At 31.8% G+C, this 27,609-nt stretch overlaps 2 protein-coding genes across 2 annotated transcripts in view; one reads left to right on the top strand and one right to left on the bottom strand.

Moving 5' to 3' along the window:
- Positions 1–12,747, bottom strand: part of LOC126815285 (nicotinamide/nicotinic acid mononucleotide adenylyltransferase 1) — a 32,109-nt gene extending 19,362 nt beyond the window's left edge. The window contains exons 1-4 of the mRNA XM_050540850.1: positions 12,599–12,747; positions 11,991–12,079; positions 11,738–11,805; positions 11,435–11,580 (exon numbers count right to left, since the gene is read on the bottom strand). Of these exons, the coding sequence (XP_050396807.1) occupies positions 11,435–11,580; positions 11,738–11,805; positions 11,991–12,079; positions 12,599–12,692 (397 nt within the window). The 5' untranslated portion in view covers positions 12,693–12,747. The remainder of the gene's footprint in view (positions 1–11,434; positions 11,581–11,737; positions 11,806–11,990; positions 12,080–12,598) is intronic.
- Positions 12,748–12,988: 241 nt separating this feature from the next.
- LOC126815778 (nucleolar protein 14) lies at positions 12,989–27,490 on the top strand. Its single transcript, XM_050541712.2, has 23 exons — positions 12,989–13,079; positions 13,513–13,719; positions 14,091–14,225; positions 14,563–14,710; positions 15,127–15,245; positions 15,357–15,452; positions 15,765–15,875; positions 16,116–16,184; positions 16,478–16,566; positions 16,906–17,180; positions 17,361–17,545; positions 18,000–18,054; positions 19,272–19,402; positions 20,501–20,725; positions 21,052–21,153; positions 22,678–22,740; positions 22,962–23,052; positions 23,518–23,593; positions 24,607–24,690; positions 25,427–25,571; positions 25,862–25,983; positions 26,119–26,277; positions 27,056–27,490. The coding sequence occupies exons 2-23, from the start codon at positions 13,537–13,539 to the stop codon at positions 27,156–27,158; spliced, it is 2,766 nt and encodes a 921-aa protein (XP_050397669.1). The 5' UTR covers positions 12,989–13,079; positions 13,513–13,536; the 3' UTR covers positions 27,159–27,490.
- Positions 27,491–27,609: the final 119 nt, after the last annotated feature.

The raw sequence follows: 27,609 nt of genomic DNA, 5'->3' as shown, positions 1-27,609 counted from the left end.
ATTGACAAATAATTCGTGTTTTCAAAGTTGAAGATTTTGGATGATATTGAGTTAGAGACTTAGATACTTTAAATAATCAAATCATGCACAGCTACATTAATACATGTTGCAAGTTTAAATCTTAAGGTGCATTTTAAAATTGAGAAAACCATGACGTATAAATATTACAAATGTATCTAAACAATTTCTAACATTAAGATAAAAAATTTAGATCTGTCTAGAGAAAACATGAAGCAGTGTTAAATGTATCTCTTTACCATAGATTTATCTGATTTTTTAAACAGTTGATTTGAAAGAAACAGTATTTATTTTTTAGAACTGTTATGAGTAAATGTGAGAGTTTTACCATGTACCCATACTGCAGTCTGGTGTATTAATGACATTATAGAAAGGAGACATTTATGATGGTAACCTTAGATGGGTTAACGCACGTGACAGTCAGCAATTATTGAATTGTCTACATAAATGTCAGGAAGGATCCATTTTCTAAACCTGTTATTTCCTCCATGGGCATCTCATTGTCTCGACAAGACTGTGTTGACAGCCCACAATCTGACCAGCAGAAATCAATAGGATGTTCTAGAACATAAACATCATCTAGAATCTCTGTGTTTATGTTCTGCCTGGGTGTTTGACAGTTAGGTATTATCAGCTCATGCTTTATTTGATTATTTAATGAAAAAGGTAAAAGAAATAACACACCTACTGGCTTTAATGTAATGGAATTATGGATCCATAAATGAGCTGATGGTCTAAAATACCATTAAAACTATTTATAACAGCATGCCACTGGACATAAAACACTTGTAAAAATATCACGTTAATGGTTCCAAAATCGGCAAATCAACAATAACACTATAAGTACTATATTCCACATAAACCATGCTAGATGATCTATGGAATGAAATCATGGCAATTGAATGTATCCAGGTCACGATGTACCAGACATTGATATCTTTATATTTTATTAATGAGAGATTTTGTAAACAACAGTTACATGTAGGTGACTAACACATTTTATGCAAATTGTTTAATGTTTTTCTTTTTTGACAAAAGTAAAAATATCAAAGTGTACAGAACACACTACCCATTGGTCAATGACATATTATACATCAATGGGGTGAGGAATGGGGTGGCATGATACAGAAGTGCTCACTCAGTCTAACAACTTTATGATTCACTATAACATTTCGTGACAGATTTTTATACTCAATATATTTCAATCAAAGCAATCTATAAATAATTGAAATAAGACAGGAAAAAACCTCATTTATTTGAATTAATTAAAGTCTCTGAACATCATTTGAGGGATTGTCAATCCCATGTAAACTATAATACTGTGGAAGTGGAATAGCAGCCCCAAAATGGTTCAGTTTTATTCAGTATTTACAAAGATATGAAGAATCAAAAATTTGTAAACAATGGGCATCCACTGTAGATTATAGGATACAGAATATGTTAGGAAGCAAAGGCTGCAGAAATAAATATAATATTAACCAGTAATGTCAAGGATATAAGGGAATAAATGGATATCTTAGAGAATTTTGACAATAATCAGTTATATTGTGTCGTACAGATTTCTTTCAAAATTGTAAAGGTACATGTAAGGTATGATTTTTACTACTGGTAATAGACTGATGTCCTTTCTTTTTTCTTTTTTCATATCTTTCTTTTTAACATTACTTCTTTATTTATGCTACCTTTTGAAAGTGCTTTGGCTGCTCAATAAACACATCTTATCTTTTCAACCTTGAAACTGAAAGAGGCATTAGAACTTAGGAAGACTTTGCTAGTTGGTATCAAAATAATTTTCCACTGGATGTGATTTGTTGACACTGTCAGTTCAATTTCTTTTAGTGTTTTTCCAGGACTTAACTTACTCTTAAGTGGGTCAATGCTTGGAGTTTTGGTAATCGGGAGAGTCTAAAGTTATTTTGAATCTGATATTATTTAAAACGTGTATTTATTTTTCTAGGTGTGCATGATAATGCCTCTTGGAATAGATACCAATAGGTAAGCAGTCTGTCATGAAGAGATTTCCATGAAATCTTTGGAATTTGGTTTTGATTATCAAGACATTTCATTGGTAAGAAACTCAAAGAAATGTTAATCTGTACGCGTAGATCTGTAGAAACTTCTTGAGTTCAACTTAGCTGTGATAACTGTAGTTCTCACCATCTATCCAGTATATTACACCAATAATGGCCATGGTTAAAACACTTCACCAAATTTATTATTTTTGAAACCTATGAACCACACCAGATCCTACTTTCACATTAACACCTACATGTTTTACAAACATTTTAGGTCATATTACATGTATAAATGTACATTTGGTAAAAACGGTCCAAATTTGAATCCCCATTATTTTCTATACATGTTCTCATTTTATTTGAAAGTTGACCACAGTAGCTATGTGGACGTGTTTCTCTGCAACAGTCATATTTTGGTTATCACGGATTCAACAAATATCATCCTGTAGATTAAACATTTAACTGTGTGCTAACTAATTCAGGGCCCAGCTCACTATATATAACAGCTGTGGGTTTTCACATTCTATTACAGTTATAAAGTGACAAAACTTTGGTATAAAGACCACAGACAGAGAATCTGAGATAATTTGTGAACTGAGTATGTGTACTATTGTTGCACCAATATTATTGGACTTTGATAAAGGATTTAAAAAATTAATTCATATTCTTGGTAATATATTTCTGTAATAAATGTCTTTGTTTTGGTGTTAAAAAAAAACCCCTAGACATGTTTATTCAATATGTGCCATCTTAATTAAGAATGAAAGAACAAAATGAAGTGTTCAGATTTGTTTCTGAGGAAACACAAGAATTATTCAACTGGGAAATTCCTAATTAGCAACAGGACATTTTCCAGAACCAAAACTAAGAGCGAAGGCTAATGGACTTAGCCTATTTCAATATCCATCTTATTTTACTTGGATGACATTTAGCAAATCCAAAGTTTCTAACATTATTTTCTTTTATAGACTTATTGAGAGTAACAGTAAGCTCTCTGCCAATAAATCAATAAAATATCGTGACCACTGGCCGAATCACTGCAATTTAATTCCCACATTTTAAGGTCATCATTTCCTACTCCTAATCATTAATCTGAAAATCCTAATCTCCACACCATTAATCATGGTAAATGGTCCATTTACGCAGTTAGCAGAACTTTTTAATCTACAGGAACCATTTATGGAAAGCAGTGAACGTGCCAATTTTACAAAGTAGTTTTTCAGCCTTTTTAAACACTGTTTATATTTTGACTGAAAAATATTCAGTGAAAAACCATTGATTTAGTATTTAGAAAATGATTCTCACTTCTAAAGACAACTATCCTTTAGATGAATATCATGTATATCATACCTACATAAGCCTATACTTCAATCAATAATTTAGAATTTCTCAAGTCTTATCTTACCACTAATTCTGGTTTCCATAGCGAGCACTAAAAGGCTCTAACACTATTTACCAAACTACTGAATTACAACTGTTGATAACCAAGCTAATAGCAGCCCGAAGAAAATCAGATTTTATACAACGACAAGACGTCATTGGCTTGATTAACACACTAAACTGAAGAGTTCTTAGAAACGGTTGAGATACTAACTATATCAGCCTTTCTGAATCAACACCAATTTCACCCATAAATCTTAAAGAGTTAGATAATTCTGACATAGAATTGCAATGAAGAAGATCTTCAAGGAGAAATTGTCAATCATTGTTGGCTAGCGAATATTATTAAGTTGGAGATTGATCGCTCAAAGGGACAGGCTGCATTTAAAATGAAAACCAAATGCTTTTTCATCTGAAAACTACTTCACTATTTAATAGATTAAAAGCAATTACTGCACATAAAAAGAATTCTCTGAGAGACAGAGAGAGAGAGGGGGGGTGTCACTGTACAAGCTGGGAATCCAACCACAGACCTTAGGATCTTATGCGCATGCATTAGACCATTTGGCATTGGACTTTGAAGAACCTCAAATGAAACATTAAAATAATAATTAATATTTATTTTAAAAGTACCACAGAAACAACAAAAGAAATGTCGTCTATTCAACCCACAAAGAACAAGTATGATGTTTTTAATGACCTGGAAAAGTCAAATTATAAACTCAGATTGCATAATAATCCTTTAATAAATTAAAAAAGTTAAAGATCCATTATGTCAGATTTAGATAAATAGTTGGCCGTTTTAGCTATAAAAGTTGAAAAACAGATAATGAAAAATGAATATATTGAAAAATTAATTCAAATTACTTTATTCTGAGCGAAGTTATGAGTGTTTGACAATTGAGAGAAAGATGCATTATGTAAGATTTAGATAAATAGCTGGACGTTTTAGCTATAATAGTTGAAAATAGATAATGAAAAATGAACATATTGAAAATTTAATTCAAATTACTTTATTCTGAGCGAAGTTATGAGTGTTTGACAATTGAGAGAAAGATGCATTATGTAAGATTTAGATAAATAGCTGGACGTTTTAGCTATAATAGTTGAAAATAGATGATGAAAAATGAACATATTGAAAATTTTATTCAAATTACTTTATTCTGAGTGAAGTTATGAGTGTTTGAAGATGTAGCTATGGTACTGGACAATTGAGAGTAAGTCTCGCTTATCCATTTTATCCTTAATTTTTTTTAATCTTGCTGGTGTTCTAATCCATTTAAATCTGGAGAATTGATTATCGGCTTGCCATAAATGTCTAGAGAAAGAGAGAGAGAAACTAGGTCATTTCAGGACTAACCACGCCAGTTGACTCAATGACAGACCTCATGATACAGTGCGCATGTGCTAACCCTTCGGCCACCCAACCCCCTAAATGTTTAAATAATAGCTGGTATAACATTTGAACCAAAATAAAGATCATCAATATGCAGATTAAACTCTCACACAATGCATCTTTAACTATTACAGAATGTACTACACAGTGGTGACTACAGTTAAATCAAAATGGGTAGATTGCAAAATGAACTTTGCTTAGTATACAATGTATTTCATAAGATGTGTTGTTTTTGGTAACAAATAAATTTTTCGATGAATATGATCTTGACTGTCCGTAAAATGTCTTTTAAGGATTTGCATTTATAACTTCTTACTTTCTTACATTTTATAACATTCAGTTATAAGGATTAAATCCTCTGACATACTAAAATCTTCCAAGACTGGTCTCCTGTCTATGAATAATATTAGTTATCTCTTGTGTCACTCACTACCGATTCAAGGCATGTAAAGGAGACTCAATTAGAAAATGGGATTAAAAATAAAAATAATGCTAGAAATTAATAAGAAAAGAAGAATTAAGCACTGCTTACAGGATGTCATAAATACTGTTGTTTTCAAGTGTGCCAATCAAATACCAAAATGTGAAAAAATGGTCTCTATCTTGTCTGAAAATCTCAAATCAAAATATGGAGCTGTTTCGAAATGATCGCTGGATATGCTTAACAGTAACCCCACATGGAAATTGATACATATCTAGTTCGAGTTTCTTTGAAAAGTATCACAGATCTTCAGATAGTTACACAGGATTAGGATAAAGATTACCAAATGTATTTCACACAGAATTATTGAGTTTATTTGCTAAAATACATCTGGGGCTGATGCTTTAAGCCCACAATGAGAGAAATATTAAAAGTCATTCACAATGTTGAAAAATAAACCATAACTTGTGCTTTAAATTTACCCTTTCTAATTACCAGGACTATCATTGTGGGTGTTATTAGAGAAATCCATATGCCCAATGGACTAAAAAATATGTGAATGGTGATAATCAAACAAGACTACATCCCTTCCAGACAATAAAATCATTAACAATAATAATACACCTGTTGTAACAAGGTTTTCATTAGGAAATATTGACCACTGGGCAAGACAAATCATTTATGATAGTAATCAGTGTGTTATTTCCCAGTGGTTCATTAACAGAAGTGATTATTGGGCCAAGCCTTCATTCATCTTGTTCAGGATGTACTTGTGTACCTTTGAGTATATCTGGGTTTACAGTAGGAAACACTTGTGAAAATTTATATGATGAGTGAATATGAAAACTAACTAGAAGTTAATACAGACAAACCAACAGTGAGGCTGATGTCCCACACTGAAATCCCGAAATAAATAGATGACACATTAATTAATTGCACATTTATCTTTTTCAAAAGTATCGAGCAATCAAACTGATTATCAACTATACACTTAGTTTCATCACTCTCTTAGTCTCTATCAGATAGAATAAAAGTCAAAGAAATTGCTTAGCACTGCTTAGCTTTAGCAGGAAATGTTAATCATTGAACTCAGTCAAGACATTCACCTAATGAACATCTACATCGAGTTTAAACATTCTACCTCTATTAAAAGCAGAGTTGTATTGTTCCAAAGTCTTGACCAATCAAATATCTTATCGCTCCTTAGCCTAAGCAGAAAATTCTCATCATCGAACTTAGTCAAGGTAATGATATAAGGAATCTATACTCGAAGTTTCATCGCTCTCACTTAATTATAACCAAAGTTATCGTGCCCAAAAGCATCAACCAATCAAATTGCTTATCTCTGCTTACCGTAAGCAGACAATGTTCATCATCAAACTCCATCAGGACATTCACCTAATGAATACCTACACCAAATTTAAACATTCTACCTCAATTAGAAGGAGAGCTATTGTGTTCCAAAGTCATGAACAATCAAATTGCTTATCACTCTGCTTACCCTCAGAAGAAAATGTTTATAATCGAACTTAGTCAAGGTATTGATGTGATGAAACTATACATCAAGTTTCAACACTAAAGTTATGTTCCAAAGCATCAACCAATCAAATTGCTTATCTCTGCTTACCCATAGCAGAAAATTATCATCTTCGAACTCATCAAGGCATTCACCTAATAAACACCTACACCAAGTGTGGAAATTGTGGCTTAATTAGAACTAAGAAGAGGAGTTATTGTGTTCCACCAAAGTCTCAACCAATCAAATTGCTTATCACTCTGCTTACCCTGATCAGAAAATGCTCATTATCGAACTTAGTCAAGGTATTGAGGTAATTGTAATGAAACTATACACCAAGTTTGATCACTTTCACTTAATTAGAACTAAAGTTATTGTGGCCCAAAGCAGAAAATGCTCATCTTCGAACTCCATCAAGGCACTGACATAATAAACACCTACACCAAGTTTGAACATACTAGCTCAAAAGTGTGACGGATGGACGGACGAACAAATGGACAGACGAACCCAATTTAATAGTCCCCTGCTTTCTTCGAAAGGCAGGGAAAAATAAACGATAATTTTATACATTAATAGACATGTAATGAGGATATTCTGTCACCTCATGGAGGAATATGTGACAGATGCTTTTAACCATACGCTCACAATGAACTTTGAGCATTTAATGCAATATAGATATGAAAAATATATAGATTTTTATTTGAGAAATCTGAAAAAGAATCAAAAGCAATACAAGCATTGATCGTTTCAACTGAATAAAATCTTTGAATAATGAATAATATATAAATCTAAACATAAAATACAAGACATATAAATCTGATTGTTTTACATGTAAATATATAATCTTAGTTTTACATGTAAATTTATCATCTCAGTGGTTGGGTGGATTTAAGAAAATCTAAAAACAAAATAGATTATACATATTCTGCAACAAGGTTGATATTTTAGCATCACAAATTAAATTAACTTGAGTTAATATATTTTACATCCTGAATTTTCATTGTATTTGTTTATAAAAAGATTTGTTTTCATCAAACAAACCAATTGTTATTCCTTTCACTAAAGACTGATATTTAAAAGGATTTTATAATATACTGAATTTATAATATACTGAATTAATATTCTGTATATATATATATACATGTATCAGAAAAAGTTCTATAGTAAATCAAATACTTAGCAAGAGTGCCACAAATGGCAGAAAAACCATAAATTAATTCTGGACATTTACATACAAAAGATAGCTCCAAGTCCAAACCTTGCCTATAAATTGTTTTTAGATATTGTTGGGGGGGGGGGGGTGAGGGATCATTTTAAAAATCCATTAAATTGCATAAAAATTAATGAAACAGCCTCAAAATAGAAAGAGGACAAGTTTAATACATTTGTATATCACAAAGTCATCACCCACTAAAGTTTAATGGACCGACAATGTCATACCATAATACAGCCAGTTTAAAAGCAGGTGTATAAAAACTAATAAGAATTAGATATTTTACATAAGATTGTTACCCTTGATGAATACATAACAATGATTTTTTTAAACATCCTTCCTAAAACACATTCTCAGAAATTCAATCTTAAACATACATTATGCAATGGATAATCAAGACTATGTTTTTTATCCTACCGACTTTATTTTAACTGTTATAGTGAGTATTCCTGTTGAACTGTGGAAGACAGGTCAAAGGAAAATGTCTGTAAAAACTTATACAACCATTATGTATTCATACATGAACGTCATGTAGGATTCCTCAACTGTACGTGACAAGAAGTTTCATGCCACTGCTACAAACCCCTACGTGCCAGCGAAATATTGAAATAAAATTGAACCATATGTTAGTCCCGAAATGACTTAGTTTGTGTTGAGTGGCTGTTAAATCCCATTTCTCTCTTTCACGTCATGTAGGTGCAGGTATAATTCTGTATTGCACCAGATGTGGTTTATGTATTTAATAAATAATATATTTTATCAGACTATATACATGTACATGTATATTCAATGGTCTTTGACTGTTACCATACATTTGTGAAAGTAAATACTAGGCATGTACATTGACTTATAACTGCGTTAACACAATGTATAAAATAGCTAATATCAAATTACAAACTACTTAAATTCGATTATCATCATTCTAATTGTTAATTCAACTAACCAACCATTCCCGGGGACTACTGTAGGTCTAAAAAACATTTTTAATATCATTATTCAAATGACTCATTTGATAAAAATATCTATTATTATTCTAAAATTTTCTTTTTAACACCTACTGGTGTCCGGTAAACACCCAGTCTTCTTTAATATAAGTATGAACCACTAGAAAGGTTATAAATCAATGTTTTTTGTTAATTAATGTTGTTGTTCTGGCTATAAAGGGTCAGATATATACTATTCAAAAAAAGTAGGGGATATTTGATTTTGGGGGCATAATACTAAAATATGCAAATGACTACGAAAAAAGTCACTATAGAACCTAACAGAAGAAACATTTCCAGTTACATGTGACGCCCAAACGCACCAATAGCTACCGCATGGAATGCAGGTGATGCTTGGGATCATCATGGGGGTCCAACCCAAGATTTGCACGACTCTGACTTTGAATGTTACAGTCATTGTGGCATTGAATTCCAGGGTGGAAACATCAGTTTAATTGTTTTAGTGACCAGAAAACAAATTTTGATATGCGTCAGCTTACCCAAAATGAAAGGTTACGTGCCCTTGGCATGCTACAGATCGGCACAACACAGGCGGTTGTGGCGCGGACGATGAATGTTTCTCAGTCTGTCATAAGCAAGCTATGGTCCAGATATCGTGATACACAATCTGTACAGGACAGACCACGCTCAGGTCGACCAAGGGGGACAACTCAAGCCCAGGATCGATTTATCCTTACCTTGGCCTTGAGAAATCGTGTCATCACAGCAAATCAGATCAGCGCTCGTCTTCAAACAGACACTGGTGTGAGAGTGAGTGGCCAGACGATTCGGAATCGACTGCATAGGGGTCACCTTCGCGCCCGACGTCCTCGCGTGATCCCTTGTTTGAGAGATCATCACATTCAGGCAAGACGTCGTTGGTGTAGGGATCGTCAACACTGGGATAATCGGCACTGGAGCAATGTGATGTTTTCAGATGAGTCAAGGTTCACTGTTGATTTTTTGGACAGACGTAGGAGAGTGTGGCGTCGTCGAAACGAGCGCTTCCAAGACGTTAACGTCATCAGACATGATCGATTTGGGGGTGGTTCTGTTATGGTGTGGGGAGGCATCACTGTTGCTGGAAGAACGGCTTTACATGTTGTTGCAGGGCGTGTTACAGGCCAGTACTACCGGGACAACATCTTGGCAGTCCATGTTGTGCCGTTCGCACGACGTCATGGCCGCCGTTTCATCTTCCAGGATGACAACGCAAGATGTCACATGGCCAGGATCGTTACAGGTTACCTCCAACAACAGAACATCACCACATTACCTTGGCCAGCACTGAGTCCCGACCTCTCCCCCATCGAGCATGTCTGGGACATGCTTGGACAGAGGTTACGTCAACGTCAACAACGTCCTGCCAATGTCCAAGAACTTGCTGCTGCGTTGCAACAGGAATGGGACAATCTGGACCAAAATGACCTTAGACGTCTCATTAGGAGTATGCCACGTCGGATCAATGCTTGTTTGGCAAACAGAGGAGGATTTACCCGTTACTGACTTGGTTGTGATGCTGTGGTAACTTTGCTGTTTGACCCCGGGTATCATTTTACCCTTATAATGGTCAGTCTGTGCCTTACTTAGTCTAACGATCATTTGGAATAAATCGATGAATGTGAACTTCATTTCATTTTGTCATTTGTTTCTTCGTCAGTTTCATTAGGTGACTTTAATAACACTTAAAAATCAAATATCCCCTACTTTTTTTGAATAGTATATTTTAAAGATATATTATGTCTATTGCATGTCTTCATTTTGGCAACAAACTATTATTTAGACAAGCCCATCATCAACTCTCTAGAGCAGTATATGGCAGAGATTTAAATGGATTAGTGTGCCCCTGATATTTAACGATTAAATGGATAATCGGGACTAAGTCTTGTTGGTCCCATACCATTGCTACAGCAAGAACTGTCAGCTCTTTATCTAAACTAACATAATGCATGTTTAAAGGAGCTAAATCCCTAATATTTGGGACCAAGAAATTGACACAAATGGGTTGCAAAGCATATAATAATGTAATATAAATGTATATAAACTGTTTTACATTCAATCGTTTCCGTTTTTACTCTAATTTCAAATCAGTTATGTTCAATGAAATAAGCCAGAAGTCTCAATCAAATGACGATCCCTAGCGTCTGGTTATTCCAGTCTACATAGTATTTATTGCGCATACTCTCCAGATAAGAATATGACGGACCGTTTGACGTGACTTGTGAAATATGTCTAGCCTCGTTCTTCGAGTCCCCCGGTAAAAATGGGCCTGAAACGCATTATGGTACACGATTCGTGTACCGATGGTAAAATGTTTATTTTGTCTTAAATATTGGATATCAAAAGCACATCTTTTCCCGGTAAGACCACAACATCAATGTTGATTTAAATTGACAAATAATTTGTGTTTTCAATGTTGAAGACTTTGGATGATATTGAGTTAGAGACTTGGCCACTTTAAATGATACTATATCTATAAAATAAAGCTTTACCTTCATTACTGTTGAGTTTTTTGCGTTTTTTAGCTGGTAGTGGTCTACTTCTCTCATTATAGTCACTCTCTATCTTGTCTCTAAAATGTGCCATAACTTTAGCTGTGGTCGTCCAATCCTCTTTAGAACATTCCCATTTGTCTAATCTGATTAACAAAAAATAATAGTATTAGTAACTAATATACATTTAAAAGGGCAAATATGTCATTAATCTACTAAACTGACCAACTTTTTGCACTTGTTACAATTTTCACACTTTGATAAATGATGTTAGACTAATCTTATTTACATAAATGTACTTACTTTATCCAGTTAGATGTTTTAAGTGCTTGGTCAATCATACAACATCTATGTTTCGCAGATTCTAAATCCTACAAAAAGAACATTTAATTTATACATATATTCTACAAAGACAAATATATGTATATATAGTGTAAAATAGGTCTAAAGAAATGTATTGTATTGTATAGAAATAAAGAATTTACACAGCCTTAGGCCTACTATTTTGGAACATTTTTATAGTGTTAAGATAAGCTTTCATTCAGGTTTAGAATACCTTTTTATTATAGCCATCACTGGCAGGTGATATTATGCCTCCAATAACATTATACTTTCCAGTTTTATTTAAAGAATCTCTAGCTAATTCTGAAAAATAAAATAGCATATATATAATATTAATATTCATGACATACAAAACAACAAAAAATCAAATCAATATATTGACCGAGTAAAATATGATCTACCTATAGAAAAATAGATACAAATTTAACAATATGTGGGCTGAGTCAGATATATCTATGCCTAATGTAATTGTAATAAAATATTACAGATGATCTTGAAATCCAATCTTTTTTCCACAGTATAGGTATAGGCCTACATATATTACTCATATGATGTTGACAACTTACGGTACCTTATTTTGTAAAATCTAAAATTAGATATTATAAAATACTAATATTTGTTCTTGTTTGTTATAATTTTTCATACTGTTACTAATCTAATCTAAATTCCACATGTACCGGTAGTTGCAACTAAACAATTATTATTTATCATCAATCAATAAATAAATTTTAAATATTTGAGTTGTCTCTTACAGATTATAGGATTCCTTTAAAGAATGAAAAAAAAAAATTTTTCATGAAATATATCCATATATACTCTTACCAAAAAGTCTCAAGTGCATGTTGGTTACTGGATTAAACGATCCACACGCCAGCAACACAACCTTGGTCGGCGACGTCATTTTTACTCTGTACATCCTAACCTGGAAGCCAAATAACCATTGTGAAATAACTCAAATAACTTAGCAAGTAACGTGACTGTCACGTGATAGACACCGTCAAAAAGTTTATTATAATTTTTAGACTTGGATTTATTGTTACCTAATCACGTTAATTTGTTAACTTCTGCAACATTTGTTCAACTTAGGAATTATTTGCAATCAATTTCGAAAAAAAAATCAATATACTAGTGCCAATTTAGTAAATTTGATTTGATTGGCCTATGCATCGTTTTAGTTATACGGTTTAGTAGATCCTCACCCCAACTTTATATATCACTTTGTAATATGGCTGCCTCCATAAACAAGCGTGTTGTTTTTTATTGAAGAACTTGAAATATTGTACCATTTAATTATTACTCCAAGGTAAATGTACTGTTGGGTGTGTAAATACTGTGTCCGGTTCGGGGTACATGCGTTGATAGACTTCGTAACATAGTCTTATCTTTTCTGTGGCAGAAAAATGTGAACAAAAAAAACTCAATAAATTATTAATGATATATTCATATAATCAATAACAACTTCGCCTCAGGTTTTTTTTTCTATCCCATCCGAACGACTAGACAGCTGTCCTTGTCAGGCCCTCTTTCATTTGGCGAACTAAGTATAATGAATGATTGTTTAGTATGATGGATAGGAAGTAAACATCAACACAGTGTTTGGAAGATAAAGATTCTCTGATTTGTAGTTTTTGCGACCATGTATGTGGTTGAGTCTGATATAGTATTTTTGATACACTAAACTTGTTGTTGTTCTGTAATTTAATGTGAATTGATGTATGTCTTGTAAAACATTTCAGTGTAGAAGTATTTACCCTGAAAAGATGGCTAAGAAAAAGAAGAACTTGTCAGACAAAATAAGAGGAAAAAATAAAAGTGGTAGTTTTAAAAAATTCAACCCGTTCGAAGTAAAAATCAACAAACAGAAACATCATGTACTCGGGAAAAAAAGAACAAAATCTGAACATGGTGCTCCAGGAATATCAAAGTCAAAAGCTATGAAAAAGGTTCTACAATATTTTAGTTTAAACAGAATGAACATTATTTCTTTACACTGTCACTGTTAAAAAAAATATTTCATGCTTAAAGAACATGATATTGTATATTGCTAAACTTAAGTGTATTATACCATTGTATTATTTCCAATCTACGTGTAATTTTGTATGGCAACCTACATTAGTTTTTTAAACTTGTTTAAAATTGCAACAGCAAGGTAGTAAATTTGTAATTAAAGACAGTTTTGAGGGGGATCTTCTGTATTAATATTAATAAACCTGTAACATAAATGTATAAATATTACATATCTAATATCCTCTGGATTTTAGAAATGTTTACATATGCATTATCTTATTAACATTCTGGCTATTTTGTTTAACAGCGAGCTGGAACACTACTTAAAGAATACCAAGGTAGACATAAAGTCAACAAGTTAATTGATAAACGTATTGGTGAAAAAGATCAAAATCTGACTTTAGAAGAGAAAATGATGCAGAGATATGCTTTGGAGAGAAAGGTAAAGGCATAAGTTTTAAATGTTTTGATTATGATTAGTAATTATTGTAATCTTACTCTAACGTCTATTCCTTGTGTTTATTTTGATGATGAATGAAAAAATTCAATTTATGTTAGGTTATTTGAATATTGAAAGCAGAGGACAGATTTTACTATTTGGGAGATACTTTATTTCAATGCAATAAATTGTGCTGTAAACTGAGTCAAGATTTACACACATGAAGTACATTTGAATATTTAACTTGTATAGTCAATGAATTACCCACATTTATGAAATATAAGCACCAACGTTTTTTTGTGTTGTCACTGTTCTGAATTCAATATATGCTTACTTTTAGAATGAAGAGAAGAAAGGAAGTATTTATAGTTTGAATGAAGACGAAGATCTCACTCATTATGGTCAATCTTTATCAAATATAGAAAAGTTTGATAATCCTGTTGTAAGTGATGAGGATGAAGATGATGATGATATCAAAAGGTTAAAAGGTAAAATCCTAAAAGACTTGAAAATTATTCTACTATTTGCCATATCACTTTACCTATTTTTAAACCTGATGCACATAATTATTTCATTTAAAGTTATATTTACTTGTGCAACCTGAAACCATATTTTTAACAGAAAATTATTAAAAAATAATATGATAATGTTTATGACTAAAATGAAAAAAAAAAGAAAGTAATCCTTTACTCTGTCAAACAAAATTTTCATGTTCATAGTTATCCTATTCTCTTGAGTTAGTCTCGAAAACAATGGGTTTTTTTATTTGTATTAGGATAGGATGTTTGATTTTCAGCAACATATTTACCTTTTGTATAGTTTTGATGTAGTCTGCAATAGATGGCTATGTAAGTTTGAAGTCTTAAATGCATCGCACACTTAACAAATGTCAACAATATTTCAGCAAAAATTGTAGCTGAAGAACATTTTGGAGGATTCCTAACAAAGAAATCGGATGAAGAAACTCAGAAATCATTTAAAGAGAAAATGGAAGAAGTGATAGCTCTCTCTAAAAAATATAAAGTAAGAATTCTTTAATGAACTGTAATAGAAATATCTTTAAATATTTTGTCTCAGTTTAATTTTGCCAAACAACAGAGCTGATAAATGATAATAATGATATTGATATTTCAGTCTGAAAGACAATCAGAAAAGAATGAAAGGCTTGAAATGACAGAACAAGCTGATAAAGAATATAAAGAAGTAATGCACCTTCTGTGTGGGTTGTCGGTATGTAAATTAAACTATAATTTTCTTCTGACAAATTTTATTTTGTCTGGCAGTGGTAAGACCCGAAAAGAAAGGATACAAAAGCTGAACAAACTTGTTCAGTACCTCAATTGTTTATGTTGTTTACCAAAGTAACTGCAAGTTTTTAATTCCATTTAAAGGATATGTTGTAAATTTGCCAATTGTGTAGACGAAATTAAATATTTTAAATGCAATTAGATAGTCATACAAGTTCTTCACCTTAGCCTTGATATTCAATATTCTTTAAGGGTATTTTATTGTGTCAATTTTATAATTATATTTGTTGCACAGAGATCATCTAAATCAAGTGATAATAAAGTAGAGAAAGAGGCAGCTGTAACTACAAAAGCAGATGATTATGATATAGCTGTTAGAACTCTACAGTTTGAGGCTAAAGGAAAGGTAAGTTTGTTGAATTATTAGATACTTGTTCAAGTAATGATAGTCATTTGGAATGCATTTGTTGCATATATATACCCATATATTTACAATCTATTTCTAGGAATTAAATTTGGAATGTTAGGAAATTTTCAGTTTAAAAGTTTCAAAAGCTTCTTTTCATTTATAGTATTTAATGCATTGTTTGTCAGAAAGATCTAGGTGTAGAGTTATAGATTAACCATCACATGTAAATTATTACAGGCTTCAGATAGGTTAAAGACAGATGAAGAAATAGCCAAAGAAGAGAAGGAAAGATTAGAAAAATTAGAGGTAATTTAGATAACTTTTGAAAATAGATTATCTTGGTTTAATTTTATAGCTATATTAAACACTGAAAAATAATCTTATTAGAGAAATGTCATTATTGTTATTAAAGAGATAGAATTTTGTGCTGATTTTTTATCATATTTTTTAAATGGGGTCTATTTATTAAATTTACCCCCCCCCCCCCCCCCAGAGTAGACAATGCAATAGATCAAAACACTGTATCATAATTTGTCAAAGCTAGATATGTTGAAAACTTTATTTATATTTTTAAAATTTTTAAATATTTAATATATCAGGCTGATCGATTAATGCGAATGAAGGGTATAACAGAAGAGGAAAATACTTCTGAACCAAGACATATCTCAGCAGATGATCTTTTTGATGGGTAAGATTAATGAATTGATATGTTTTTACTGAAATTGATGGATCGTGCTTGCAATAGTCCTAAATTAAGCTATTTTGAAATAATGCTGTCCACTGAATTCTGATTTATATATGACCATTATCTGTTTCATAATTACACCATTGTTATTTCATCAGCTGATCCTCTGTAGAGGAGTTTAAAAAATTGGTTTCTAGAGACACTGAAACAAATTTTGGTCAAATTTTATTATCTTAAACTATGCCTTGATGACACAATAAAAGAAAGACTAAAGATGTACAATGTGGTGGTGATAAAGCCAAATCAAAACTTCTGGTAATTTACAAATTGTTTTATTTACAGATTTAATCTTAATATAGACAAACGAGATAAACAAAGAGCTAAACAATCTGTTCATTTTAAAGATGGTAAATTAGCTGGGGGTGATGATGTACTGATTCCTAAAACGAAGAAAGGAATGAAAAATATTGAAATGAATGATGACGAAAGTGATGATAATGAGGAGGAGGGCTTGGAGGAGGATGAAGAAAGTGATGAAAGTGATGAAGATGATGAAAATGATGAAAATGAAGAAGATGAAGTTGATGATGAAGAAAATGAAGATAATGACAATAAAGGTTAAGATTGTATGATAGTTTTTTTTATGAGATCTGTATTTCTGTATCAAGATTTTTGGCCAAGTGATTGACAGTTATTGTTATAATTCCAGATAAAAAAGATTCATTGTTTCGCGTAAATACAAGTAAAATTGGATACATATATTGTTATCAAATTGCATTAACACTATATATTTACAGATGATAACAAAAGAGATGATGATGATGATGATGATGATGATGGCGATAGTGATGATAGTTATGCTGATTTAGAATCAGAGGAAGAAGAGGAAAAAGTAGACGACAGTATGTTAGAGAAGAAGGCTCTTATCAAGTCTATTTTAAAGAAATCTGAAAATAAACCTTTGAAATCTCGAAATCCAAAGGCAAGTAAAAACATACATTTGAAACAAACCACAATTTTGATTTATTATGAATTGGTAAAAAGAAACAATATAGATTATTATATTAATGCTACTTTAAAACTTATAATATAAGGTATTAATAAGAGAGAGAGAGAAATGGGGTTTAACGTCCACTCAACACAAACTAGGTCATTTTGGGACTAACATATGGTTAAATTTTATTTCAATAATTCGCTCACGCGTAGGGTTTTTTTTATCAGTGGGAGGAAACTGGAGGACCCGAAGAATACCCATGAGGTTTGGATGGGCAACCCTACTCCTTGTCACGTACAACCGTGGAGTCGAAACCAAGTAAGTTGACTCAAGGGCAGACCTTATGATACAATGCACATGCTCTAACCATTCGGCCAGCCCCCCCCCCCCCCATATTAATAAGTAGATTCAATTAATATAAAGTCACTATCCTTATTTGCAGGAAACCAAAGAAATAATAGAAAAAGCAAAAAAGGAATTACCCTATACATTTCCTGGTGAGTTGACACCGATTTTATCCATTGCTTCCTATAATAAAACCTATTTTAATGATGGGGTAGCCTGCTAAATTAAAATTACCGGTATGAAATTATCTAAACATAATAATATGGACTGTTCACTCTAAATTATGAAATTATCTAAACATGATTACAATATAGACTATTAACTTTAAATTATCTTCAAAGAAAATCAAAAGTCTTGGAAAATTAGAAAACATATGTTAAGCAAATCTGTTGATTAAAAGACTCTTCAATTATAGCATTTCAGTCATTGTTTTGTGAGGTGTGCGGTCATGCACCTGAATGTCAACCGAACGGGAGGTTTTTCTCCCTCGCCTTAAAATTGAAAATCACTCTCCTTATTTGTAAATCATGGACATATGTATTTTTTTAAAAAAGAGTGTGAAAGATTCACATTTCCATCACCGCCATGCTGTCATTGTGAACATTTATTTGGTGTATTCGATTAGTGTATAATGTGATCGCACATGGTAAAAAAATTCTGATGAATATGTTGCTAAAAATAAATGGCGCCTCTGCATCATTGGTTAATTTAACTGAAATGTAAAGTAGAACTCTTGTGAGACGTGAGAAATTGAGATGGCACATGAAAATTTCCAATGAGAATAATTCCGGAAGAAATAGATTATATTTTGATGGAATTTTCAAGTGTTTATGATTATATTTTGAATAGGGGTTATGTTTTTAAACAAAATTTATACAAGCTATATATATTTAGAAATGTCTACAAGTATTTCTATTGGAATACCGTAAGTAGTTTTAGACAATAGCAAAAGTTTGACTTGACCGTGCGACTACGAGTACTATTATTTAGCAGACGATGTTTATTATCATTTATGTAACCAGGAATGACACCTTACCCGCAATTATTGATCTTCAGAACCATTTCCCATACATACAAATAATAACTCCTTAATATCAGATCACTCTCCTTAATTTCTAAATCACTCTTCTTATCGAAACTGGGAGAGCTTTTTTAGGGGAGCGATGTTTTAAATTTGTTCATTAAGGGGAGCTTTTTTCGGCTCTCTTCTAAAATACAAAAACAACGACTAGAACTGTAATAATAATTACCAGAGCTATGTAAGTCACTATTGGCCTGGAGTTGCCCTATACCAAGTAGCTTTGGTGAGTTTATAGACAGCAAATGTATTATATTTAGGTTAAATCAAATCAGAATTAAACTTTTACAGCACCTACCAGCTACGATGATTGGTTAAATTTGATACAAGGTCTGAATGCCACGGATCAGGTAACTGTAGTAGAAAGAATACAGAAATTATATCATCCTAGTTTAGGTGAAGGAAATAAACAGAAATTACAGGTATGAATAGTTTTCATAATAGAGTATATATTTTATGACCTGCTATCCATCATTTTTACAGACCTAGGAATATGTCATTTTGGGCATGCGCTCATGTAGAAAGAAAAACCAGATGGCAAGGCCACACAATCCTTTTAAAAAAATTAATGAAGGAGGGCAGTTTTTCTAGTTGGATTTTCATATGTAAGACATCAACAAAATTATTATAAATTTTATATTTATTGAACACTTCAAGGTACATTCTCACAAAAGTATTTATAGGGTATTATTTCCAATAAAAGTATGGCAAATTTGGTATAAATGGAAGTATAGATGTCCAATCTTACTAGAAAAATACCGGATTCCCTAAAAAACACCAATGAGACAAGCACTGGGCAAAAATGTCAGGGTATCACTAACTGGCAACCTGCACCACTGACAAGGGGAAACCGGGACAGAAACTCCTGAGACCCTCTGGTTAACGAGTCAGCGTTTTAGACACTGAGCCACAGCGGCTCACCAAATTTGGCAATTAATTAAGTAAGAGGCAGTGCAGTCATTGATATTTTTCATCAGATATTTCATCAGAAAATTTGTACAGAAAATGGCTGTTCTGATCACATCCCCAAGTTACTGCCTATTATTCAGTCTCTCTCTTTAATTGATACTAATTTTGCGTTATCTTAATATCTCTCTTTTTTATGTTACATTATTTTCTAGATTTTAAGGTCAATAAAATGGGTTAAATCTGCCTATTGCAGGTCATTTTTAGGCCTGAAATGTTACATAAACTATTCATTTGACATTTATTAAATTGACAAAACCAAAATCAACTCTCGATGCCATCCGATATCTCTGATATTAAGTAGATTAGGATGGTTCAGCCATATTTTAATTTAATTTAAAAATGGAAAAGCGAGACTTAGCTTCGAACAACCAGTACGGTGGTTACAATTAATGCACACATCTTATCAAACCTTCAAAGGCTAATATCTTCGCTCGCAATAGAGTAATTTAAATGAAATTTTCAATATATTCATTTTGAATTATCTATTTTCGAACTATTATCTAAATCTTACATAATGTATCTTTAATAGATGTTGTTTTCCTATTCTGCAGACATTTCATGGGTTTCTAGTTCAATATTTTGGTGATCTGGCATTACAAGAGCCACCAGAGTTAGAACTTATGAATAAATTAGTCTTGCCAATTTACAATCTCACCAAAATGTCACCAGATAATGCAGCAGAAATATTTCAAAATGAAATAATGAGTCGACAGGAAGAGTTCCGACAGATAACTGAGCGTAAACATGGCCGAGGTCTTTATTTAGGCTTAGATACGGTAAGATTCTACAGATTTTATTTGACCTTCTCATTTATTTGTGAATTTCACATTCCAAATATTTTTGTTATATGTAAATTTCTACTCAAGATGTGTGCAAATAAATATTATTTGAAGAAGACATAGATTAAGTGCCTTATTTACTGTAGTTACTGTAATGAACGAAGGCGCAAGCCTTTTCATTGCTTTACTTTTTCCTGGACTATTCCATGTAGCATTGGCGTTGCTGGACTAGAGAGTTCAGGATATCAAATCAGTCTGTATTTTCTGCATACCTAAAAATCATTAAGATATTACAGTACTTATTAAATTATTTTGTATTTCAGCTTTTAATGTTAAAATTAGTATCAATCATCTTTCCTACGTCTGATTTTCAACATAAAGTTACAACACCATCTTTACTTTTTATGGCTCAAATGTTGGGACAGGTATGTCAACATATAACACAATTAATTGTTTTTACCCTGTCACATTTAAAGTCAGACCACTGCTGAAATTTAGACTTATCTCCCTGTTTACATTCAAGCTTATGAGCTCCACACTGATCAGCAGTGAATATTCGCTAGATAGCTACAATCACTGATAAGGATGACATCAATGCGACTTAATGAGTCTCAAATATTAACTTTTTTCCACCGACAAATTAAATTCTAAAACATTTTTTTGATGTATTAGAAAAATAAATAAAGACGTTTGACATATTTGTAGGTAAAAATTATTTCCTATTTAGCGTAAATGGGTATTAAAATGACTAAAAGGCAGCATTCTGCCCGAAGCAGTAACGTCTTATGTAAACAATGCACGTGCCATTCAGCCAATGATTGACGTCGCATGCTGTGACGGCACGTGTTGAAAGCAGTCATCTTTTACAGAGATATTAGAAGACTTTCGTAATTCTCTGTAAAACAGATTGTATGAACTCTTGTAAATGTGATACAGTACTAACTTTTTAATAGATTTTTTTTAAAACTTGGTAGTATTCGTCATTAGGATAGACCGAAGCAACTTACCAAATTTTTCAGAACATAATATTGTACACTTTTTACGATGTTATTTTTCTGGACACATTTTTTATATTTTTGCTTGTGTGAGGTATATATATACTTGATGTGATGCTTCATTTGGAACAGAGGAGGAAAATTCTTAATTTTTGAAATTGCAAATTGTGGAGTTATTTACCTGTTTATGTTAAAATGAACGGAGTTCCAAATATGGGGATCATAAATTATGAACATGCCTTGCGGAGTTGTCTGTGCATTTACATTTAAGCTACGGATTGCAAATTGCGATGTAGGAAAAAGGTTTAGAATTTAGTGGATTTATTCACTTTGGTCTATTCTACTGATATGCTACAAACTTTAATAATAGTTATCACTGTAACCCAGGTATCATTTAATCTTATGTATCTAGCACTAATTTCTTTCACATTCGTTTTATATCAAATATTTGTTTAAAAATTCATAAAAATCGTTTAAAATCACCAAAAATCATCTAATTTGTACTTGTTTCCAGTTTAAAGCTGACTGATTGATTTTGATAATGAGTGTTCAATAAGTATTTAATTTCCTGACCACTGTTTAAAAATTAATAATTATACATCATTTGGGTTGTTTATTTTTTAACAGTGATTGAGAAATTAAACACTTGTAAATTGGACAGTGATTGAGAAATTAAACACTTGTAAATTGGACACTCATTTTATCAAAATTGAATGGTCAGCTTTAAACTGGAGACAAGTAGAAATTAAATGATTTATGGTGATTTTAAACAGTTTTTATGAATTTTTAAACAAAGATTTTATATTAAACGAATGTGAAAGAAATTAGTGCTAGATACACAAGATTAAATGATACCTGGGTTACAGTGTATATTCATGTAAACATTGCATTATCAGGTTTGTTAATATGATAAACTACATGGTTTTGATGTGTTGTTTTTCTTTTTTGTTCTAGACACCTCTAAATTCTGAGAGAGATGTTATTTATGGTCTGTATATATGTAATTTATGTCTTGAGGTATGTATTACAAACTCAAGTAGATAAATATTTGATTATACATATGATTTTAATTCTGAAGAGAAAGAAGAAGATAATGGACTGTGGGACTGGCAATAAATAGGTGGAATAATTTAGTTAGAATGGTCTGGTTACTTGAAGTAGCACAAAGGGCAATAATATAAGTAGTTGTATACAATATTTTGTGTTTTCATAATGACATAAATACCTCTTTTTTTTAGTTTATTGGTATGTCTAAGAGATTTATTCCAGAAGCAATCAGTTTTCTACATGGATTATTATTTCTTGCATCAAAGAAGAATCCTAAACAGTGTAAGTTTTTCTATATACATGTAGATAATTATTAAGAAAAAGTAGATGAATGAAAGTATCCCAGCAATATGTTGTAATAAGTTTGATAAGCATATCTTCTTCCGTGGGCCAAGTAAACTAGCATTTAGTTGTTCGGATGATACAGAAAACCAAGCTTGATGCTTGTACTACATGGATTGCACGTGAAAGAGCCCTTGACAGTTGGAATTCGGTGAAGAGTGGGTGGATGAAACTCCACAGTTCTGGCAAAATTTCCTCCATAGCACACTGCATGACACACTTCATTAGCCTAGTTACTGCATTTCATTTCCCTTGGGCTACTCCCACATCATTGGTATATTTGGTGACCATTGCTATCTAATAACTTGATATATCTATTATAAATACACATTGTATATGCATGCCTGCACCTTAAAACATGTCATTTGTGACATTTTCTCACTAAAGTATCTTGTTTACTTGCAGTGGAAAAAGTATTCCCTCCTTTTAAACCAGTTGGAGATAATATTAATTTATTAAATATGAAACCTCCAAATATCAGGTCAGTATTCTTATTTTATTTGCACAAATTCAAAGATATTTTTTATTTATCAGGTAATTATGCATCATAATTATAATGGACAACAATACTGTATTAAGTTGCTGGGACAGCTGTTTTTAAATTATTATTTTACTACAATCTGTTTCAGTCATACAGGTAAAATGACAGAATGTGAAGATCTGAGCTTTTGATAGTATTTAATCATCAAGATATCATTATCTGAAAAAAAACTTGAACTAACAGACTAATGTCTTGTTTTAATTTGCACAATAATTTCACAGAAATATTTTTTGTGCGAAAACAATCTTTTCTTACATGTATATTTTCTTAATAATAATAAAAATAATTTTAGCAATAATCAACCAAAAATAGTGAAATTGGAGAGAGAGAAAAATGGGGTTAACGTCCACTCCACACAAACTAGGTCATTTTGGGATTAACATATGGTTTAATTTTATTTCAATAATTCGTTTGCGCGTAGGGGTCTTTAGCAGTGGGAGGAAACCAGAGAACCCGAAAAAAAACTCACGAGGTTTGACAGGCAACCCTACCCCTTGTCACGTACAACCAAATGAAATTGGTATTTCAGAATGATTATGCATGTCATTGCCTTTATACCCCTTAAATACACCTTGCAGACGTCAAATTGTCAGAGTACAGTAAACTTTGCATAAGTCGGATCTAAATGGACTGACCAATTTTATCTGAGTTACGCGAAGATCAGAGTTAGCCGAAGACCTAGTTCAGCTCTGAATGTAGGTCTCATTATCGCCCTGTAAGTTCAGGAACCGTCCTATTGAATACTTGTCAAAATAAAAAAAAACATCTCTCTCTTTCTCTCTCTCCGAGTTGAGCGATGATCCGACTTATGCAAGGTTTACTGTATAAAAACTTTCCTTAACAAACAAAATGTTGCTCAAATATATGTTACATGCTTTTTAAGCAGTAATAACATACAAACATAATTTCTTGCATTGCCCTTCTTTGATTCTCTAATTTGTATGTATTTCTAGTAAATTAAAAGCTGGTAAATTAAATGGTTGTGTATTATTAGCATCTTCTGCTACTAGAGATAGTTTAAACAATAATCAAATTAGGTAAGTTTTAATGTAGATGATATTATCCTGAGATTTTGTAAAGCAAGAAGAAAGCAAATTTGTGTTTGATCTGCACCTCTGATGTCACTTTCCTACAGAATCTAAATCTTGATAAACCGAAATCTGTTAAGGAAGTATTTTGAGATTTTGAAAATTGCCTAAATTTTTTGATGTGGTCTACAAGATAAAAGAATATTAGAAGAAACTTCTTTAAACATACATTATGCAAGAGCTAAATCTGCCTATTTCAGGTCTTTCTTTAGGCCTGAAATGTTATCTAAATTATTAATTAGACATTAATTAACTTATCCAGACCATAATCAACCCTCCATGCCATCACTAGCCTGCAATATTTAGCAGATTGGAATAAATTTTGTGAAGGATGATTAAACGTAAAAATGGATAATTGAGACTTTGTTTTTTATCGTACCGACTTTAGTAATGATGATCGAGGCTAGCCTTAAAGCTAATATCTCGGTTCAGAATGGAGCAATTTGACTGACATTTTCAGCACATTCTATTTACCTTATCTATTTTTTAACTATTATAGCGAGAACTGTCAATACTTGATCTAATCTCCATTAATGCCCCTTTAAATATAAATTTGGTACATCACGGCTCTGACAAAGTTATTCATGTCATTGTATGCATTAAATTCAAATCAGCTTAATCTTTTGTTGACAAGTTAGAATTGTGATTGACTGCATTTGCATAATATATTTAACTGTAATTTTAGGTTAAATGCTGTGTCAACAACAGTAGAATTATTACTAGAATATACCAACCTGTATACAGATCTTCCTGCATTTAAAGACATATTTTCGCCTGTTGTAAATATGTGTAGTAAATTGCCAATAGATATGTATCCAGCTGATTTACAGGTAACAGAGCTCACATAATATTATTAATTTAAAAAAGTATAACAAAATTGTCTTAGCTATGTAAATTCCTAATTTAAAGAGTGGTATAAGCTGTTCTAGAAAGTGTAAGCATACCCTGTCTCATGTATGACAACCGTCACTTATATTAACAAGTGGAGTTGTAGTTTGGAGTTATTGAAATCAGTTCATGGAATATTTCCAAACTCTTTGATTAGGTTAGGCATATTTAGATAGAATTTAAATTGTATAGGGCATAACTACTTTAATGCTACTGGAACTTTATAATTTAGGAAAAAATCGCCAAGTTACAGTCAGTTTTAGAAGAAGGATTTTCAAAACCACAGAAAGCTCTTCAAGTACAGAAAAATAAACCCATTGCTTTAAAGATGTTTGAACCTCAAGTAGAAGAAAAGTAAGTTCTGACAGAATTTAGATAATAACAATCAGTACTTTGACAAGCAGCCTTAAAAAAGACAGAAAATTATTAAAGAAAAGGGGGAAAAATTGAAGGCTTATTTACTAGCATATAATATTCTTTTTATTTTAGATGGACTGGTAAGAGGAAGAAATGTGGTGGAACAAAAGAATTTCAACAGACACAGAAACTTGTTCACAAACATAAAAGAGAAATGAAAGGTGCTGTAAGAGATATAAGAAGAGATTCACAATTCTTAGCTCGACATCAACTGAAAGAAACATTAGAAAGGTATCTCTAACTCAACATTTTCCATAATATTCGCAATTAAAAACACAAATTAGAATTCAATATTGGTCAATTTCAATCAATATCGATGTTGTTATTTTGCAGTGAAAATGTATATCCTACTATCCAATATACAATTGACATTATATAATCAGTACACAGGTTGTGTATTCTATGGTTTTGGATGGCATTTTATAACGAACAAATATGAACATATCCTTAAAGACAGTGGGGATGTATTAGTAAAGACTGATTCGCAATCGACAAAAAAAATAAGAAAACATGTAGAAACGACTAAGCAATCGTAAACGACTGTCGTTCAATTTGAACTGTCCACATATTTAACCGAACATAATTGATTAGAAATTACAATATTTTTTTCAAGAATTGGAATACAAATTACTTTACATACATTCATGTTACATTAATATTGCTTTTAGAACCATTTTCGTCTATTTCAAGGTTAATAAAAATAAAGTCATACGTCCTTTAACTCTGTCGAATATTTCTTTATTAATCTGCATTAATCTGTTAACAAACAATGAATAATAAAAATTGTACAGTTTAATCAAAAGTCTAGATTAGTGGAAATCCTGGATTTTTTTTAAAAATTGATTGCTTTATCTACATAATTATTGAAGCAGCTCTGAAATAATTGTAAAGTCTGATCAGAAAAAAATGTATGATTTCTATATACATTGTAACTCACTTGTAAGTAGTATATGTGTTTAATTGATTATATGTGACATTTCCATTTATTTTATTATTTCTTTATTTTTAGGGATTCTGATAGAAAAAGGAAAGTTAAAGCTTTGTACTCCAGTCTAGCCAATCAAGAAGGAGAAGTGCGGGCTCTTACTAAAATGAAAAAGAAGAAGTATTGAGATTTATAACACTTTGTGAACAGTTTATAAAACAAAAAAGTAACATGTAATATTTGTTCAAGAGATCAGGGTCCATTTCATAAAGCGTGATGTTCCATTGAGATGTGTAGTAAAATGGTTGTTTTGTATGAAGAACATAAGTTATAAGGGTGCTTTAATGAAATGGGAACCCGATGTTGATCTGTTACACAAAAATATGTTATTGTCATGTTAAGAATTCAATATTTTTTTTTTGTCAGAACAGACTGAAAATTTAAAAAGCAATATGCTAACATGTATTCTTGTACATAAATAAATTTATTGTAAATAAAAAAATATAGGAATTAACAGCATCTGAGTAGAGTTACATGATTGTTTTATTTTGAGTTTGAGGGCCTTTGAAGTTCGGATCAGGGAACTCATACAGACACAAAGTCAAAATGGTAACTTATTGTTCAGAAGAATAGACATC

This window comes from Patella vulgata, chromosome 3, assembly GCF_932274485.2.
Source record: "Patella vulgata chromosome 3, xgPatVulg1.2, whole genome shotgun sequence".
Classification (NCBI taxonomy): Eukaryota; Metazoa; Mollusca; class Gastropoda; family Patellidae; genus Patella; species Patella vulgata.
Note: the sequence above shows the minus strand (reverse complement) of the source record. Positions and strands in the feature narration are given on the sequence as shown.